The 19,364-nt window shown below is 43.1% G+C and overlaps 1 protein-coding gene across 2 annotated transcripts in view; it reads left to right on the plus strand.

Moving 5' to 3' along the window:
* LOC126395241 (A-kinase anchor protein 2) overlaps positions 1-19,364 on the plus strand; it is a 108,101-nt gene that overhangs the window by 14,198 nt on the left and 74,539 nt on the right. For both annotated transcript variants that reach the window (XM_050052555.1, XM_050052556.1), the window contains exons 2-3: positions 4,110-4,190; positions 13,970-14,091. In XM_050052555.1, the coding sequence (XP_049908512.1) occupies positions 4,110-4,190; positions 13,970-14,091 (203 nt within the window). The remainder of the gene's footprint in view (positions 1-4,109; positions 4,191-13,969; positions 14,092-19,364) is intronic.

Below are 19,364 nucleotides of genomic sequence, written 5' to 3' on the forward strand. Positions count from 1 at the left end.
AAGCAGCATGTGTATGCATTCAGTAGGCTATATCTTCAGTAGCTAGCTAGCTAACCCTACACTTTTCAGGGTTTGATTTTGGTTTTGGAACAGGGAAGAAACGTATATCTTTTTCCAACCTCTCCAGGTAACGAGTATCATTAATACACAACGTGCCCCAGGCACAACATTTAGCTCCAAATCCACAAAACCAACCTGAAAATGAATAACAGCTGTGTTGTTGTTGGACCCTGGTCTGAGCCGGCCAGATGCTACGTCATGATCGGCCACTCTGCGTTCGGGGGCAGGACGGGGCGTGGGCGAAGGGTCAACTGGCATTTTGTTTGAGAGGAACATTTTAAAGTTGGGTCCTTGTATATGACAATTTTTCATACTGGAGGAGTTAGCAGTAACTGATTTGACTTCCTCGGTATTATTATTGCCAGAGTGCATATGTGGGATACTATCTTGGAAGCGCTTGAGGAAATTTTAGGAGGGAGTTCCAAAAGGAAAGCATTGATGCTGCTTTGGTTACAACAGCACTAAACAAGCAGTAGTGCTGCATCGGCAGAGCCTTATCCTCTGTGTAATACATTTTTGCATTTCCAGACACTCTCATCAGCCACCACCAGAGTGTAGGTTGGCCGAATGCTCGAGTCTTGACAAGTAAGACTGCCTTCATACCACAGCAAGACAGTGATTGTGTTTGTCTGGGATTTTGCTAATGCTAAGGCTCAATTAATGTCAGGCAGGATTGCACTACAGTTGTCATGGTAGCGGTAATTGTCTTCTGTATATGAAATTGGAATTGGACTGGAAAACATTGCTGAAAAGTATGCTGCAAGGTATCCTGCAGTGCCCCTACTCTCTGTTTACTTGCATGTATTTGATTGGCTACAGCAGTGTGTTGCAAGATTATGTTGCATTGCGCTACATAAATAGTAGAGCCACTGTCAGCTTTTTTTTTATGTCAGACTACCCTCCTTTTGTTTTTAGTTTTTCCACATCCCTCTGCGGTGGGCACCCCCACTGCGTTGCCCGATGAAATGAATGAGGAGTCTGTGTTATTTGCCACAGAGCCATTGTCACTCTGAAAGGCCCTTTAGTTAAGCAACCACTGTTATAAATTATATGGCACAATACTGTGTTTTGAGCAGAGCATCGCTGTGGACGGGACTGCCCGTTCTCCACAACTTATCTGCTTGATTTTGAGAACATATTAGTGTCTTATCTGTATTTGCTTTTGTGTGTTTCTGTGGATGTGTATTTGGATATGTGTGTGTGTTTTGCCCATTCTTCAACCACATGTCCTCAGCAGTCCTTGACATCTGGTGACCATACCTCTGCTCGGGCTCTCTGACTGTACTTCACGAGCCATGGGAACTGCTGCTGTGTTGGCTGCTGCGGTGTGTGTGTATGTGTCGGTGTATGTGTGTGTGACGGAGAGAGAAAGAGAGATGACCTCAGGTTTGGTGCAGATGTTTTCACAGCCTGTGTGCAGCTTTGTGAAGTGTTCTCGCAGTTAGGGTGATAAAGTGTTTTACTCTGTTCCGTTTGGTTGTTCAGGTCGGTGGTTTAGTGTCTGTAAGGATGCTTTATTTCAAGTAGGGCTGCCTACTGAAAGTACAAAAAAAAATCATTTGGAGATCCCTCAGTCGACTGAGATTCTTCAAGTTGACTTTGCAGTGTACTTCTACGGCTGTTTCAGTCCCCAGGTGTAGCTGCAGAGTGCGCGCTCCTTGCTTTTGCGCTGCTCTTCAGTGCAGGCAGCTGCCGACCCAGACCCAGGGTGAGTCTGAGTGAGATGGAGACAGCTGCCCAGGCTCTAAGTTAACGTTATCTTCTGCCTTTTGCTTAGCAGTGGTGAATTTACAGCTGACAGCAACTTAATACGATACGGTCTCTGGCTTTTGTGTGATATCTAGTATCAGCAAAACTGTTGTACATCTCCGATCTGTTGTTCGCTTAGTTTGAGGATCCTCAGGCGGCAGGGACAACAATTCTGAACAAGTCCTCCGCCAACCTTAATGACAAAACAGGGGTGCCCTCGTAGTTTAGGGATTAAGATAATGAACCACACTATCAGGTGCTTTGTGTGCACATCCCAGCCTCATTTCCTGTCACCTCTCCACTGTCTGTAATAAAGACTTAACCCAAGCCAATGTGACCATTACAAAAACAATTCAATCTGCCAACTCTAAGGTTTGGTTAACTTTAGGCAACAACAACCGGTAGTCAATTTCAGGGGGAACGCCATCACCCTTGTTAGCAAAATGACCAAAATGCATTCCCCTTGTTAATCTGCCATCCCTCTCCATCCCTGGGGTCCGGACCAAGATGCTGTCCTCGACCTAAAACCAAGAAATTATTGCGAATTATTAAATTTCGACGTAGCATTTCTATTTTAACCAGCACAGCATCTGTAACAGGAAACTTACAGACCAATTGCATGTGTTAAATCATCTCACATGATGCTCCTTTGCCAATTAAATCTGTGCATTCTGATAAACTTTGCAATTCGAGGAGCGACAAAATACAACAGATGGACAAATAAGTGAGTCAGTTAAAAAAAATTGCACAGTGTGTTCTAAAGAGAGAAACGTAGGCAATGAAAATAGTTTTTAATCAAAAACGGACAAACTTTTACATGTTTATTCTTCATAACAAAACCATTGTGTCTTATCGTGTGTTTTGCAACAGTGGCTATTATAAGTGGTAATTTGAAGCAACACTTTGAGACAAACCACTTTTCAGCCTCTTTTCAGCAAACATACCAGCTCAAATCTAAACTAAGACTATAGAAGATAAAATACTTTATACCAATAAATCATTTTTTGTCACATGAAAGGTACAACTCTAGGGTAAAGGCACTGAATCCTGAGGTAAAATCTTGTCAGGAAAATGTAAAGTTCTAGAAAGTGTTGGAACGGATGACCAATGCTGTCATTTTTCTCGAGAACTGTCTCTTCTGGTAAAAAGTGTCCTTGAAATGTCCTTCAAAATAAGAAAAATAAAACAGATTGCTCCTGTTTTCCAATCAGTCAATAACTACTCTGTGCTATTTTTCTTCTATGCCGTTCTGTTCAGCTCTGCCCTTTCCGTTCTGCTACACTATACTCGTTTTTTCTTCACTCGCTTCCACTCTTTTTAAGAGGTGGTCTGACGTTTATTCACATTTTGGGGTTTTCCCTGATGGTTATATTTAGCCAACAGGAAATGTCCCAGAAATCCTCGTTCTGCTCCCACTGAGACGGAGCGAGCCGCATACACATCTACAGTGTCTCATGCCCTTCAGCCTCAGACAGGGTTGTACTGGGATCTGCTTTGTTTATATTCCCATGCATTTTCCTTTGAGTAAATTCAAAGATAGCAACTCCACATTGCCTCAGTCTGTTGAGTTTTTTCCAGTTTCAAACCTCCCACTCGCTGTGCGCCCGGCCCGGCCTACAAACATCAGCCTCATTCATCTCCACATGAAGTTAAGGATTGTTCTCCCCACCTCAAGTTCAGCCTCAGTGTCATTCAGAGGCTTCAAGGCCAAATCCATCCCCTTTAGATAGCCCGTGGCCTCTGGCCCCTTCAGCCCTCGATAAGCCCTGACTTCCAACCCCACTTATACTTAATTTCTTTCCTGCGTACGCCCAGGGATCATCTTTCTCCTAATCTCTGGGTACAGAACAGAGGACAGTAGAATATTTAAAGGAATCCTGTAGAGCTGAAGCCTGTTTATGTTAATGTCTAATTTCTCTCATTAGTCTGCTGTATTGTTGAAGCAATACACAGGACAGAAACTTGGAATAGCCTCTGTGACATCACCCAGTAGACTAAACAAGACTGTGTCGGTTTAAATCTAGTTGGACAGTATACTTTATAAGAAGCCAATAAGTCTCTGCCCACCTTTTAAATTGAATGTATGAAACCCTTAATGGACCCAGAGGGATTCCTGCAGATGATGAGCATCAATATTAATACATTCAATCAATACAACAGCATGCATTAGTGCATCATCATGCTCAACTTTTTTGCCTTGGATTTTTTTTTTGTCTTCACTGCCCGCCAATAAAAGAATCTAATGAAACTATAAATCTGATTTGTTCTGATGTTCCTCTCTTCTGTTTTTTGTCTCGCAGGAGAAGCGAAAACGACAAACTGAGATTGAAGACAAAAGAAGCCAGCTCGATGACCTGGTGCTACAACTACAGCATCTCAAGGTCAGTGTGTGTGTCAGTGTGTGTTTCCATGGGACGTTGGTTTCAAATACTAGAATTAGGAGTAGGTTCAGGTGCAAGTAAACTGTATAATTAGCAGCAGCAGTATTTAGGAATAAGAACTGGGTTTACGATTTAACTTGAAATTAGCACTGACTATAACCAGCTACTCAGGGAGTTACTAAATAACAGTGTTGCTGCTGGTGAAATTACAGCAGCTACATCTACAATCTGTCTTCATTCACTGTGATCCCTACTTACTGAGTGCACATAGTAGTTTGCACATGGCTTCTATTTTTGTCAGGGTGGTCATTCCTACCTCTGCATTTGGATCTCACTCAACTGTAAAAATACTTGTCGCATGTTTATCATTGCAGGTAGGACAATAACTTTGAACATAATATGAATACACACTTCGTTTTTTTCCATAATTTTGAGGCTTAACTGGTTTTCACACATGAAAAACAAACAAGTAAAAAGAACCAGAGGAGCACTCAAAGAGCTCAGATGGTAAGGCCTATAGTCCAGTCTTCAGTAATATGCAAATCTGCAAGCACAACCACTAAAAATGTCTGGATCCATTCCCAAAACTATCCAAACTAGTCCATACCCATTGAGTACAGCATACCATACCATGACTTAGTCATACCAAAAATTAGAAAGAAAAAAAACATTCGGCCACAGGGGGAGCCACAGCAATCGGTCGCATTTAGCCATTTTTAAGCATTTTTCTGTTGTTATAGCGCCCCCATTTTGTTTGATGGGGTCAATAATGGAGGGGTCCCCTCAGATTATGTGTGTTATATGCCTACAAAGTTGCGTGGTGATCGGTGAAACCCTTGAGATGTTATACACCTTTACGTGATGAGATCGGTGAAACCCTTGAGATGTTATACACCTTTACGTGATGAGCCACGCCCTCTGCAATATTCATTGCCTTATAGAAGCTCAGTTTCAGTAAGTTTTCCAACTTTTGCCAAGAGGGAACTTTAGATATTGGTCCCTAGATTATGTTCACCCAGTTTCATGCAGATCGCTCAAACTTCCTAGGAAGAGATCGATTTTAAGTGTTTTTCAAAAAATTCAAAATGGCGGAAAATCTATATAACCGGAAGTTATGGGTTCTTGAAGCAAATTTGTTCTTCATGAGGAGAGGCATCTCTGTGCAAAGTTCCATGTCTCTACGACATACGGGGCATGAGATATGCCCATTCAAGGTTTGCAATTTCAATCGGTTGCTATAGCGCCCCCCTTTGGCCAATTTATGTAATATTGCTTCATTCGCATCCTCCCATGACCCTCTACCACTGTGCCAAATTTCACATGGATTGACCAAGTCAGTGAGGAGAAAAACGTGGAACAGAGACACAGACACACCGACAGACAGACACAGTTTTCGTCATTATATAGTGAGATTATGTCAAAAGAGTGTCCCATAACGACTGCTTTCTGTATGAAGTTTAAGCTACTTCAGGTGTTGGCTGCCCCAGGGGACTACTGGTACCCGTGAATTCCAGGTACCTGGTTCTGGTTTCAGTACCTGGAATTTGGTTCTCATAGTTAATTGTACCTTTACTTTCTCTGCAGTAACAAAATGTTTGAACCAGCTGCAGGGCTGTTGTAGAAGACTAAAAGCAATTCTGTTCCTCTGCTCTTTTCTGATCACACATAGAGCTAATTTTCTCTGTCTTTCTGTGTGTGTGTGTGTGTGTGTGTGTGTGTGTGTGTGTGTGTCTGCTCATCCAGCAGTAATTCTACGCTATTATTAAAGTAATATTGTAAGAAAATAGGCCAGACACAGAAACTATTGCAGCACATTGGCACTGCAGCGATAGTTATGGCTTGCTGGGAACCTGATGATGTGGCCGCTCCACTGGCTTCGGAGCACTTCTGCCTTCCGTCTGAAGTCGGACCTGGTGGTTCCACGGAGCCCCGCTGCCAGCCTCAGCTTCAAGGCACTTCCGCCCTCTAGTTTAAAACCGCCATTCCCATCCAGATTCGCTTTCAGGTTCCGATACTGGGCACTGATGGATTTAGCATGAATAGGTACTTGGTAGTACCGATGTACTTTGGTCTGTACTCTTTAAAGCATAGAGTTTGGTACCCGACCCTAATTGTGATGAGACCAGATATCATCGTAGATTTCGGATATGGCAATATCATAATTGTCTTCCTTGTCTTGTAATTTCTTTAACTTCACAGACTGTTCCAGCTGTTTTATTATCTATTATATCCACATTACTAATGATTATTTATCAAAAATCTCACTGTGTAAATATGTAGTGAAATCACCAATAGTCAACTCTACAATATCATCACAATGTTGATATTGAGGTACTGACAGACATCTAGAGGGAGCTCGGAGTAGAGCTGCTCCGGCTGCTCCTTCACATCGAAAGGGGTCAGTTGAGGTGGTTCCGGCAGCCAATCAGGATGCCTCCCAGGAGCCTCCCATTAGAAGTTTTCCGGGCACGTCTAAGTGGAAGGAAACCCCAGGGTCGCCCCAGAACACGCTGGAGGGATTATATATCTCATCTGGCCCGGGAACACCTCAGGATCCCCCAGGAAGAGCTGGGAAAGGTTGCTGGGGAGAGGGACGTCTGGGGTAACTTGCTCAGCCTGCTGCCTCTGCGACCCATAGATAGATGACAAACAACTTCTGTATCCATATTCACCCCATGATTCAGATCCATCCTAAAATTTAATGGGTTCCTACTTGGCCCAGGCTACCTTTCCACCAAGTTCCATTAAAATGGGGCCAGTTTTTTAGTAACCCTGCTGACAAATGGACAAACCAGAACAAAATCGTAACCTCTGCGGCGGAAGTAAAAATGTCAAATCATTGCTCGCGCTCAGCAGTGTCAGTAGTAGAACTGGTGAAGTGTCAAAGTTACTGTGCTGCATTGCTGCTGCAATGATTACAGAGATGCAAAGGTTGCATTTAAAAGTATACCTAGCCCAGCTGCCTGCTGGGATATATGACACAACTCCAGCATTATGGTGTACTTATGGACCTTTCTGCTTACTTGTTTTATTTATAGCTGTAAATTCACTGCCAGGTTTTACTGTTTGATCCACTACTGGACTGAACACTGCAAAAGTGTGAGCCACTATATGTGAGTGATAAGAGATGAGGCGTTGCTTGAGACTTGAGGTAACAGTTTAAGGTCAGATATTGATTTAAGGGTGAGTTAGAGTGGAGGTAAAGCAGAGAGTTCAGGTTAGGGTCAGACGTTGGCGGATGAATGGAGTCAGTGATGATGCTCACAAGAAAGCTTTACAAATGTGTGTGTGTGTGTGTGTGTGTGTGTGTGTGTGTCACCCATTCATCTCTCTTAATCTACTCAGTCCCTCTATTTTCCTAAGCCTTGACCTTACATGTCATAGAGACTTAAAGAGACAGTGCGCTCTCAAAGACACATCACGTGCCGTCCTTTACAGTTTCGATCTATTCCTGCTTTCACACGTGCATGCATGTGTGTTTAATTCCTTGCATGCACAGATAAATGTGTGAGTCACTTTCTGGCTGACAGGTAGCAGTTCATTCCATCGCAACATCCAAAATCTCAGCGCTCCCGGTGTGCAGGCCTGTTAGAGTTTCCCTTGGCCAAGCAGGGCAGGCCTGGTTGTTTTCTTCCTCCCAGAACAACACTCAAATCCAAACACACATACGCATATTTCCCTAATAATTGCTGCCAGCCGCTACCAGTAAGCCAAGATTGTGTTTCAAGTAAACACTGATCTGACGTTCAAATAGTAAGTAGGAGTGTAAATGAGGAACACAAACTGCTGACAGATTGGGAGGTTGAGAAAAAAACAGCTTTCAGTAATTCATGTGGAGTTCTTGAACCTTTCATCCAATGAGAAATTGGTCCCGTGACCTCACACATGAGCTCAGAGAAACACATGACCGGCCCTGTCAGGTGGAGACAGATATAGGCATCCTGTGATGAGTGATGCACCGTGCCTTAAAATACATTCTGCTCATGAGGTTTATGACTCGGATTTCTTTTTCTTGCCATATTTGAGTTAATATAAGTTACACTTTGTACATACTGTATTGTTGATAGCTAAGAGGAATTGTTCATAAAACCCTGCAGCTCTAAATGCAGCACAGATGCAGGGTGGGTGGGTACCCATTATGCTACAAATATGTATGGTAGCCAGCTTTAATATTTGCAATAAAAATACATTCCATTCTCTAATTAGAGCCTTTAAACACACTTGGCTTGAATGACTCCCACATGAAATAAGTTTGATTCCTACATGCTGCTGTTTTCCAGCATTTAACACCCACTTACAGAAGTACGGACAAAAGAGAAACACTAATTAAAGCCATGTGCGCTGTGTGTATTGGGCGCACAACCATTAATGAGGGTTCAGCTGTAGGACCAGGATTTGAGTCCAGATTTCTGCAGTCTGGACTCAACTGCAAAACATACATTTAAACTAATCTAAGCCTTACTGGTCAGGTTAGTGTTACACTGCTTTAATTTAAACCTGAAAAGTTCATCATCTGCAGGCAGACATTTTGTATCAATACACAACTATACAGATGACTTTCAAGTTTCCATGTGTTTGTCTTGACTGCTGATGCATGTCATTCTGATACTGTTTTCTTTCCTTTTTCTGACCTAATGTGGGTTACTCAGCATGGAAAGTAATAATCAAAACAAATTGCATACGACGCTTACTGCTGACATTTCAAACCGCTGCAGTCGCTACACTTAAGACTACTAGCTTGTGTTGTTTTATTCAATCAATGAGGCTCTGCACAAACCCCAGGGAAGTCAATATAAAGTAATTACATGTGGTATATTGATGCAAATAAATGCCTATTTTCTTTCTCTGTGTCTCTGGCTGTATAATTTAGCCAGTATGTGATTCACAACAGCTTCTCCACTTGCTGTTTTGAACACTTTATGTCTGTTTTTATTGTTATTTTGAGCATTTTATGTCTTTATTAGCTGGCAGGAGGGAGTACCATTCACATTTGGTCTGATACTGGTAATGGTACCCAGTGGTACCTTTTTTGGTACTTAACTCACAAAATAAGTCCAAACTTTCAGCTGCTGGGAAAAATGAAGGTAGAGTCTGTAGGATTACATTCTGGGCATGCTCTGCTCCACCTAGGTTGCAAAATGTAGATAAATATATCTATTCATTGCCTTTTAATTAGGCATTAACCTCGAGTTTAAGCCCATATTGTTGAAAAAATACGTGATTTGAAGCGCAAATAACCCCTACAGGTTGCGGTTATGCCTGTGAGACACAGCTTAGATACGAGCCTGCACAGAGCCTGTGCAGACTGCTGCACAGATTAAAATGAGAGCACAAGTGTTGTGTGAGAGGTGCAAGAGAAAAATATATCTGGTAGCTTGCGGTCTCAACACGGGGAGGGTTTCCACCTGGTGCTGCTCCGCTGTGCTCCAGTTGCACCTAGTTTTGTTCTGTCATCCATTGTCAAGAGTGGCCGCAACCAGCTTTTGCTGCTATGGTGCAGCCAGAATGCAGCACTTTTACGACTTGGTACTCTTGGTAGTACCGACTTAATTTGGTTGGGACCCTTAAGGCCCAGACACACCAAACTGACATCACAGAACTAGAGGCAACAAAGGCCAACTGTTACATCACCTCATGTCACCTGATTCTTGGCCAGAAAGTTGCACTGAACACAACGCAAAGACTACAGCTAGCAGCCAACCACCAGGTACATTCTTTACCTGTGTGAGAGGAAATAACTGTCAGAATCAGCAGGCAGTGATAGTCTTTACTCGTCAATAAAAAGGGGAAACTGGAAGACTGACAGGATGGATTTAAGACGCTGGTTAGCCGATGTTGAAAGAACAAAGGATACCTACCATGTGATAGTGAACAATAACACAAACAATTGCGGAACATTTCTGTTTAAGAGCTCAATGGCAAAAACAAACAAAAAAATCCAATTCAACTTGCTGAATCAACCCAAAAATAACCCGTGAAGGGCCGCCAAGGACCAACGATGTGGGACATTGACCAATGTCCAACCATCTGCTTGGTGTGTCAAGGCCTTAAAAGTATCGACTTCAATCCCCAACCCTACAAGGGAGATGACAGGAAGTTCGTGGACAAGGATGGGGAATGACAGATCATTTTAGGGCTTTACACCCAAGCCACCAGGGCGCCCAACTTGGTGTCTGGTAGCTCCTTCCTGTTGCACAGGAAAGGGTGCAGCTTACGTTACCACCTTAGGTGAACAAAGGGCACCACCTGCAGATCCCAAGCTCCAAAATCTGAAAGACAAAACCTTGTCCAGTTATCATGCATATGTGAGATGACCTGTGTCTTTTATCTATATCCTTTGTAATTTAAATACTCCCTATAGATAAATGAAAAGAAGTAACACATATCATCTGCATGTGCCCTAACCCAGACATGTTAGCGCTTCGCTCTATCATCCACTGAGCTAAACAGGGACTCGAGCCCCTGCAGAGCCACTGCACTGCTCTGTTTAGTTTTCTTGCATGCAACACCAACAGGCTTGAACTCCAGATGTAATCAGCATCTGGTCACACAGTCTCATTTAATGGCCATTACCTCTGAGTGCCACACAGCCAGGCAGCATGAAGCTGGCTTTGTAGTCCACTCTCCAGAGACGTAGTGGCCTGGGAGAGGAAATGGAGACTGGAGCCTGGAGATTTGATAAGAACCTCTTGGCTACACGATTCAAGCCTCTCAGAATGGAGGCGTTGATCTGAGTCTGGGTCCATGTAAACATGATGAGTTCAGAGTAAAGTTAACCCTTACCCATGCCGGTTGACTTTGCCTCTGGCAGTTATGAATTTTGTTGACTTTATGCTTGCTCTCGTTATTTCGGTTTCCGATGAATAGCGTAGCCTCAAACCTTCCTTTTAAGAGACTAGCTCGGAGGCGATGTGTGTCAGAGCTCAACAGGAAATGGAAAGTCTGTTAAACAGCGTGAGAGAGAGCAGAGAGCAGGCTGGTTCTCAGAGGAAACAACTGGTCAATTATTCGACACGACTTTATTCAACACTGTTTTGTTGACTGCTGAAATGGTCCAGAAAAACTTTATTTACATGAAAGATGCTTCTTTGTACAGAAGTATTTTATTGATAAAATTCCACGGGGAGGACAGATGTCAAGGTCAGCTACAGGCCATCGTACTCCTCTGGTTAAATGATGGTTTCTTTGCCTCACATGCAGAATGTTGCTTTGATCTTTGATGCTGCATTAAAGCTAAAAGCACCAGTTAGTTTGACTTTCAAGTAAGTTCAGCAGCAGAATTCAAAATGAGGACAAAATGAGTAATAAGCAATCTCAAAAATGTACAAAAGAAAAGGTGTGACAGGGAACGCTAGCCTCTGCAAACTGCAAACATCTAAAGGTATTGCACCTTTTGTGATGTTAACATTTTAATTCAGTGGTTAAACTGGATTTCAGAGAGGCATATTCATTCAGTCTAGGCAAATAGGCCGTGCAACCTTTCGTTCAAAATATTTCTGGCTGATAACTCCGAATGTGTGAGGCACATGAGCTATGTGAGCTTAGCTTGGCTGTGTGTGTGTGCAAGTAGACACAAACAAACAAATAGCCCAGCCACCACATTCTGACAGCAGGTGGTAAAATGCTTTGGAAGTATATCTGCAGAGCTCATTGTGTGGTGTGTGAGTGTGTGTGTGTGTACTGTTAATTGTCAACTCTGCGCCCTAGAGCCAAGCAACAGTTTGACAGCAAACAGCCAAAGGTGAAGCTAAGTGTTCCCGCTCGACTCTGTTGTGGTAACAAAACAGAGTACCAGACAGAGAAGAGACATTAGAGACGTAAACACGCAGCTCTGGCATTCATCTTTAAAACATTAAAACAGGAAAGAGGTAGTGTAAGAGAGAAGGAGGCTTACGTTGTACTTCTTCCCTGTTGAGATGGACAGTTTGGAGTGTCTTCAGGCAGCAGCTGGAAAGCAGATATTTGTGTATTTTTCCCCCTTTTTCAAAGAAGTCAGCATCTGAGGAATGTTTGCCATCTCTCTCATCACAAAATGATCAAAGTATGATCTAACAGAGAAGCAGAAGTGTCCCAAATGGAAGCGTGAGGCAAATTCTTTGGAATTTAACCGAAATAAATCTGTTAAAGTTCAAAGAAAACATTTAGAAATGAAGAAAAACAGCCTTGTGTGTGGACGAACAGCTCCATAGGAGGCCTATGAAGAGTGCGTAACAAAATAACTTGCACTATATTACTAACTACTGTAGTTCTCTCTGCCTGTTGGGATTCATATTAGCAGTGTTTTCCTGTGAGTAACAGCTGAGTTAAGAGTCTATCTGTGTTATGTAAAAACTGTGTGCGTGTGTGGGCCTACGTGTTTATTTATTTGTTGTAGCTGCGCTTTGGCAGTCATCTCACAAATTAGTTTCCATAATGGAGGTCCACTGGCTGTTAATAATGTCTAAGAATATCACAACCAGGCTAGAAAATAGGAGCTATTTGAAGAGTGGTATGGTGTTGCTGTAGAGTGTAGGGCTGTAATCAACCAAAGAAAATCTTGGTTGACTGAAATTCTACCTACTCTTTGGCCAAATGGTTGGTGAATTGGGGAAAATAAAATCTGCAGGGGATATCTCTAGATCTAAGTAAGGGTGCTTTCCTACCTGCCCTGTTCGGTTAAGTTCAATCAAACTCAAGTTTCTTTGCCCCCCAAATGCGGTTCCTTTTGGGCAGGTGTGAACACACCAACTCAGGTGTCCACCAAACAACCTGACCAAGACCTTCTTGAAGAGGTGGTCTCAGTCTGGTTACAAACGAACTCTGGTGCGGTTCGTTTGTGGTGAGAACGTGTTCCGACCTCGATCTGAACCAACTGCAGTCACATGACACATTGTTTGGGTTAAACATGAGCATGTTACAGTCCTGGAGGATTATTAATGTGCACCTCCTCTTGTACTGCCTTAATATGCACATTCAGCACATCCAATGCATCAAAACATTGTTTTCTAGTTGGAGCCGCGCCTCGTTTTCAAACTGTATGGTTTGACTAAAATGAACAATGACAGCAATATAGTCCACGATGACCAGCGCTAAAATCAACCTGCGTAGTTGTCCCTCCATTGTGACATTAGAAAGTGTCACATTTATCTTGCAAGTGTACTCTTCTTCGTTTGCTTTACTTCCTGGATTTTTCCCACATGGAAATTCGGACCAATCAAGAGCAGCTTTCTCACACAAGGCATTTGATCTGGTCCGCTTGTAAATGCTGCCGTGAGAACACGAACCAACTCTAGGCAATTATGCAACTTTGCAACAAAATGAGTCCCTAATCCGGACCAGAGCAAGACAACTCTAGGTCTGGAAGAAGATAAATCCGAAACTGAATGTCCTCTGTGGTTATTTATCCATTTTTCCAATTGAAAATGAGAGTTGAAAACTGTTAAACTTTGGGTAAAATGCAGCGCTCATCACCGTCACCGGCCGTCCAAGTACGGATAGGGAGTAGGGGTGGGACAAACACAGCAAAGACCAACCATCACAGAGGACAAATACAAGTGTTGAACAACAACAGCTGGCATGTTTCAACTGGGTAAAGAAATGCTTTGGTGGGGACACAGCGATTGTCCGACAAAAGAACAACAACCAAACAATCGACCAGAACTTTACAGACCTAGTAGATTCCGTACAGCGTGAGTTTTCTCTACGAGCCAAGTTTTAGAAGCTCCCCAGCTCCTCACATTCACTGTTGAACTGAGGCAAAATATGTAACATCACCTAATGTGTCTCTGTTTCCTCCTCAGTCCAAAGCCATGCGCGAGCGATGGCTCCTCCAGGGAATGGGAGTGGAGGAAGAGGAGGCACGGCGGAAACAGCTGGAACAGGATGAAGAACAGGGCAAGAGGCTGGAAGACATAATACAAAGGTACATTGACTGACACCACAATGACTCTTGTTTTGGGTTTTGTTTAGTCTTCATGCTAGTTTGGGCATTGCTGATCATCAGATCTGATATACTAAACAGATGGGAGTAGCAGAGTGACAGTAACAAAAGTCGTCACATCTGTTTTTGTTACTACACATCTGCTTCTCTGTCCGGCACTGTGCAGTCGTCAGCTTTGACTGAGTTGATTTATTTCTAAAATACCAGTCGTATCATCTGTTTGGCTCCCCCTCCAATCTTAAATCTAGTCCTCAGCTCTGGCACTGATTTTTTTTACATCCTGTCCACATGGACCAAATTGCAAATACTACAAATCAATGTGACTACATCAGTAACATACGGTATGCACTAGGCTTGGGTGATATCAAGGTATCACAGTATACCAGGGGTGTGTAGAAATCCTGACAGTTTTTTAGTGCTATCAAAATTACAGTAGTTTCTCATTCTATTAAACTGATATGGAGATGCTGTATTGAGGTGATGTAGTGCACAGTAGGCACCACTAGAGGTCACTCTACTGGAAGACTTTCTGTCAGAAAGGGCTTTCTTGGTTAAGGCAAGGAAAAAAAAACATGGTTTGGGCTAGATTTCAACCAGAGAGCCCTGAAGGAATACTTCTCCCATGTGCGTGGAACAGGCAGCTGAGCTGACAAGTGGTGGGGATAATGTTACAGGAGGACTGGTAAAAAGTCGTCCAGTAATGGCAGAGAGCGACAGCAGGGAAAAAGTAGTGCCAGCATATTTTCACATCTAATGCCGAGTTCACACTACACGATATCAGTCAGACGCAGCGCCGTACAGTGTCGGCTCGCATCGTGAACGACAATGAGATAATCCATCATTTCATCTCGTATAGTGTGTCATAGTAAATGACAACCAATGCTACGTCTCTCACGACATCCTTACAGAAAGTCTAGCTTGTTTGATTTCCTTTTTGTCATCCACAACTTCCCCCATCACAGCCGTCACTTTGACCAATAGGAACCCAGAGTGATCTGCTGCTGTAGTCAACTGTGCGACAACAACACCCCAGCCTTTTGGATATTTTCTCTAGGGATACCACCCAGGATAAAAAAGGATGATGGTGTGAAACAAAAGAGGCACTGTAGCAACCCAGTGAGTGCTGCCATTAGCATCAAGCTAGAAAAGAATGTTATTTCTTCATAATGGAGGATATAAAGTAATTTAGAAGATTAAAACATAGTGGCAGGGCTTTTACTTACCACAACTGCAGAGAGTACCAGCTTCATTGAAACAGACTATATTAGAAATGGGACATTATTTATTATTTCCTCTGTATTTTTATATATTTACTTTTAATCCGCCCACATTTGTCATAATTTGTAATGCATCGCTCCGTCGTTTAAACTCAACACTCTCTGTACCTGTTTACAATTAAAAGCCCATGATAATTTTGGTTAAGAAAATCCCTTCATATACTAAAAAGGCTTTTATTGTGAAACATTTACAGGAACTTGTTGTGGACAATTCAGTGACTGTCATAGTTTGCATGCAGTACTTCAAATGTAGCTCCTCCCATCTTGCATCTGCTTTACATTGCTACAAGAACATTTCACCTGGCCCATGAACAGACACAGTGACTGAAATAATAGTAATGATAAAAAAAATGGGACAAGAATGACCCGATGACATCATGCATAAGATGACCAGCGATGATTGGTTAAGGACCAACATGTAGTCTGTCATGGCTGTCACCCAGGTCACTGCAGTTCCACAATCTCTTAATCTGACATAGTGACTATCGGAACGGACAAAAATTTGTGTAGTGTGAACCAGGTATAACTCTGTGAATTTAGAATTTATTCCGAACTAACCAGAACTGGTGATTGTTGAAAGCAAGATGGTGGAGTTTTGTTTTATTTATGTTGCATTTGGATAAACTGTGTTTTAATAGGTGTAAGAATATTTACTTTCTTTACATTTTGTGAGTTTATTAGACTGATAAGAGAGTTTGTGGAGCATAGTGAATACATCATCTAGCTGAAACATATGGCCCAACCCTAGACAATGTCATACATGCTGCAATAACTTCGTAACATTCTTTATTTTTACCCTGATACCGTCATATACCCATACCCTGGTGTAATGTCAGGAAGTTATGACAAAAAGATACCACCCAAGCTTAGTCTGAACCGCATGTGATGCTACAAATCAAGAACTGGGACTCTAAATAGCTTCAGTTTATAGCTACATCAAACACTGAGCCATAGTGACAATAGTGAATAGTGAAATTACATCAGCCATATTTGAAGCTGAAAACCAGAGTCCCAGTATAGACCTCTAATTTTGTGAGATTATATTGTGGCTCAACACAACACTCAATACTGCACAGTGGTTAAAACACACACACACACACACACACACACTGTAACTGGAGAAGTACTGGAGGTGTGGGATTCTGCAGTGCAGCTCTGGAATCTAGCAGTTCTGCAACCTTAGAGCAAAATCTACATTTTTCTCATGCACTGGTGTGAAACAAACACCAGGAGCGACTGCACCCATCTTCCCTAAAAACAGATACGACAAGAGCTGACAAGGAGGGGAGAGGACAGGGATACTCATAAAGCAGAAACAGAAAGAAAGACAAGTAAAAGCAGGGCGTACTTGCCGGAGGAAGAGTGAGATACTGAGAGTGTTCAAAAAGGTGGAAAAAAGGAGAGTGATGTGATTCTGTGGGCACTTCCTGCGTTTGTGTCTCTGGGAGGAGCTTCCTGATTCTCATCAAGCACTGCTGTGAGACAGTCACTTATTCCCCGATAAAGTTGGGGCATGAGATCATTACTGCTATGAATAAAGCGCCAGCCAACTCTTGCCATCGTGATGCTTTGTGTGCTGGGCTGTGAGTGTTCTCTGTTTGGAGGGTGTGAGAATTGGGCAGGGCGTTGTCTTCTCTGAGATGGGACAAGCATTTTGGGGTCATGTTGCTGTCCACGGGCAGTATGAAAATTTGATTTGTACTGACGTGATGAATTAACAGTGAGGTGGCTGATTGGCAAGACTGGACTATATCTTACATCCATTCGCATATCACCACGTATTCGTGCACCGAAGGAGACTGAGGATGTTTTGACAGGCCCTTGAAAGATGCTGACTTTGCCTAATAATGTATGCATGGACGAGAACGCCCTTGAAAGTTCGCAAAATGCCTAGGAAATTAAAAGTAAAGAGAAAAAGCCTTGAAATGGGATTTTTCCCTGGTGTGTTTATGGCAAGACAAACAGCAAGAACACAGCCAGAAGCAGCAGACACTACTGGCACCATGCAGCAAAGAGTAGAGGAAAATATGACACACACAAACTACTGCAGCGACAAAAACCTTAATCAAAATATGGTAAAGAATACTGGACATGAAGACAAGGCAGACTTCTGTCACTTTCAAGCAGCGGGAGCGAAGTTAATCAGACAACATGCAATGCAGATTTAGCACTTCATAGTTCATGGTTTCAAGCGATTGGAGATCAGAGCACGCTTCAAAAAATTAGGCTTGTGAAGAGGCCTTGGGTCAATTTGGCATCAGTGAGTCAGGCTCTTGCTCCACCTCCTCATCTATCAAATCTCTGCATGAAAGAGACTCTGTTAGCCAGCAGCTACTGTAGCTTATCGCCAGCCCTGGAATAACATCAACATCATACGTTGTCCGGGATTACATTCGCTCTGGTATAAACAGCAGCAGTGAATGGTCAAAGAGAGAGCATTGTAGACCAAAGTACAGTTGTGATTGTGGAGCCGCTTTGTGTGAGTCACCTCATTCAGCTGATGTTGAATAGACTTGTTGTCTGGTACTCTTTTTCAGAGTGGACATATTGTGGTTTCAATTACTTACAAAAGCTATTAAAACCACAAAGATAACTTTAAGCTGTGCTACACTGTCATGTGTTTTTGGTGTGGTTTCATTTTTTAAGAGCGCACAGTGTCGCCAACTTCTGCTTTTGTAAAACTAAGTACAAGTAATTTAAGAGAGTAAAAGTACCACATAAAACTAAAGCTTCAGTTTGCACAACCACAAAACCACCCATTATTGACAAGAAAAATGACTCAGGTTCCCACAGGACTGGATATGGGTCCTCCATGCCTTTAAGGCAGGGGTGATCAAAGTTTTGATGACGGAGTGCCAATGTAGGGAGCCAGCATAAGACTGAGGGCAGCACAGGAAAAGGGCAATTGGGAGTTTTCCACTGAATTGCTAACTTTAGCCCACAGTACTTGCGTTGATGGGAGAATGTGACCTTGACAGTCATCAGGTGCCACTAGTTGCCATGGAAAGCTGTCAATCCTACCTGACAGACGCTTCTTCAGGATGTGCAGTTTGACGTAGTAGCCGAGTAGTGTATTAAATGTACGCTATTGACGGCAAATGATTCATGTCATGTTCGGAGGTCACACCAAATGTTTCTGAGGGCCACCATTGGCCCGCAGGCCACCCTTTGTTGGTATCGACCAAAATAACCCAGTACCAAGCAGTATCTAAATGTCAAACAATGCCTGCTTTCAGTCCTTCCTGTACCCAGATGTAGTTTAGCCCCGTTTCCACCAAGCAGTACAGTTCAATTCAGTTCAGTTCGGTACACTTTTTTTTTCCGTTTCCACTGTGAAAATTTGTGGATGGTACCAATGGAACCGTTCCGTACCGTCCCCATTTTTGGTCCCCCCTCTGTTGGGGTACCTAGCACACAGATCTGGTACGAAAAGGTGGAGCTGTGAACACTAGGGCATTAACAGAAAAGTCGATTTGTCGACGTGTCGACTTCAGTGACACAATTCGACACCCCCCGGGAGGAGTCGACAAGTCGTGTGTTTTTTCCCTCTCTCTCTCTCTCTCTCTCTCTCTGTGCTCATGTACGGAATGCAATCGCTGCCTCTGATTATGCTGATACTTTATCCTTGACGGCGTACTATAAGCGGAGCAGACTCCGCGAGGAATGTCCGCAGTCATTCCGCGTTGTAGTTTCCTGTAAAAATGTCCGTGAAAAATTCCTGCGATGTGAAAAATACATGCTGAGCAGTCACTGGTGCGTGGAGCGGAGTCCGTGCGGTCGTAAAATCTGAGCTTTGCGCGCACAGGGCTTGCGGACGTCCGCTTTGAGTCCGCGCGGACCTCCGCAGAGTCCGTTCCGCGTACATTCCGCCTGAGTATGTTCGGGCCTTGACAGACACACATCACATGTGTGGAGATACTTCACTTTCCTCCGCCGTGTCAATGTGATGACGTCATCAAATGACTTGTCGACTCGACT

This window comes from Epinephelus moara, chromosome 9, assembly GCF_006386435.1.
Source record: "Epinephelus moara isolate mb chromosome 9, YSFRI_EMoa_1.0, whole genome shotgun sequence".
Lineage (NCBI taxonomy): Eukaryota > Metazoa > Chordata > Actinopteri > Perciformes > Serranidae > Epinephelus > Epinephelus moara.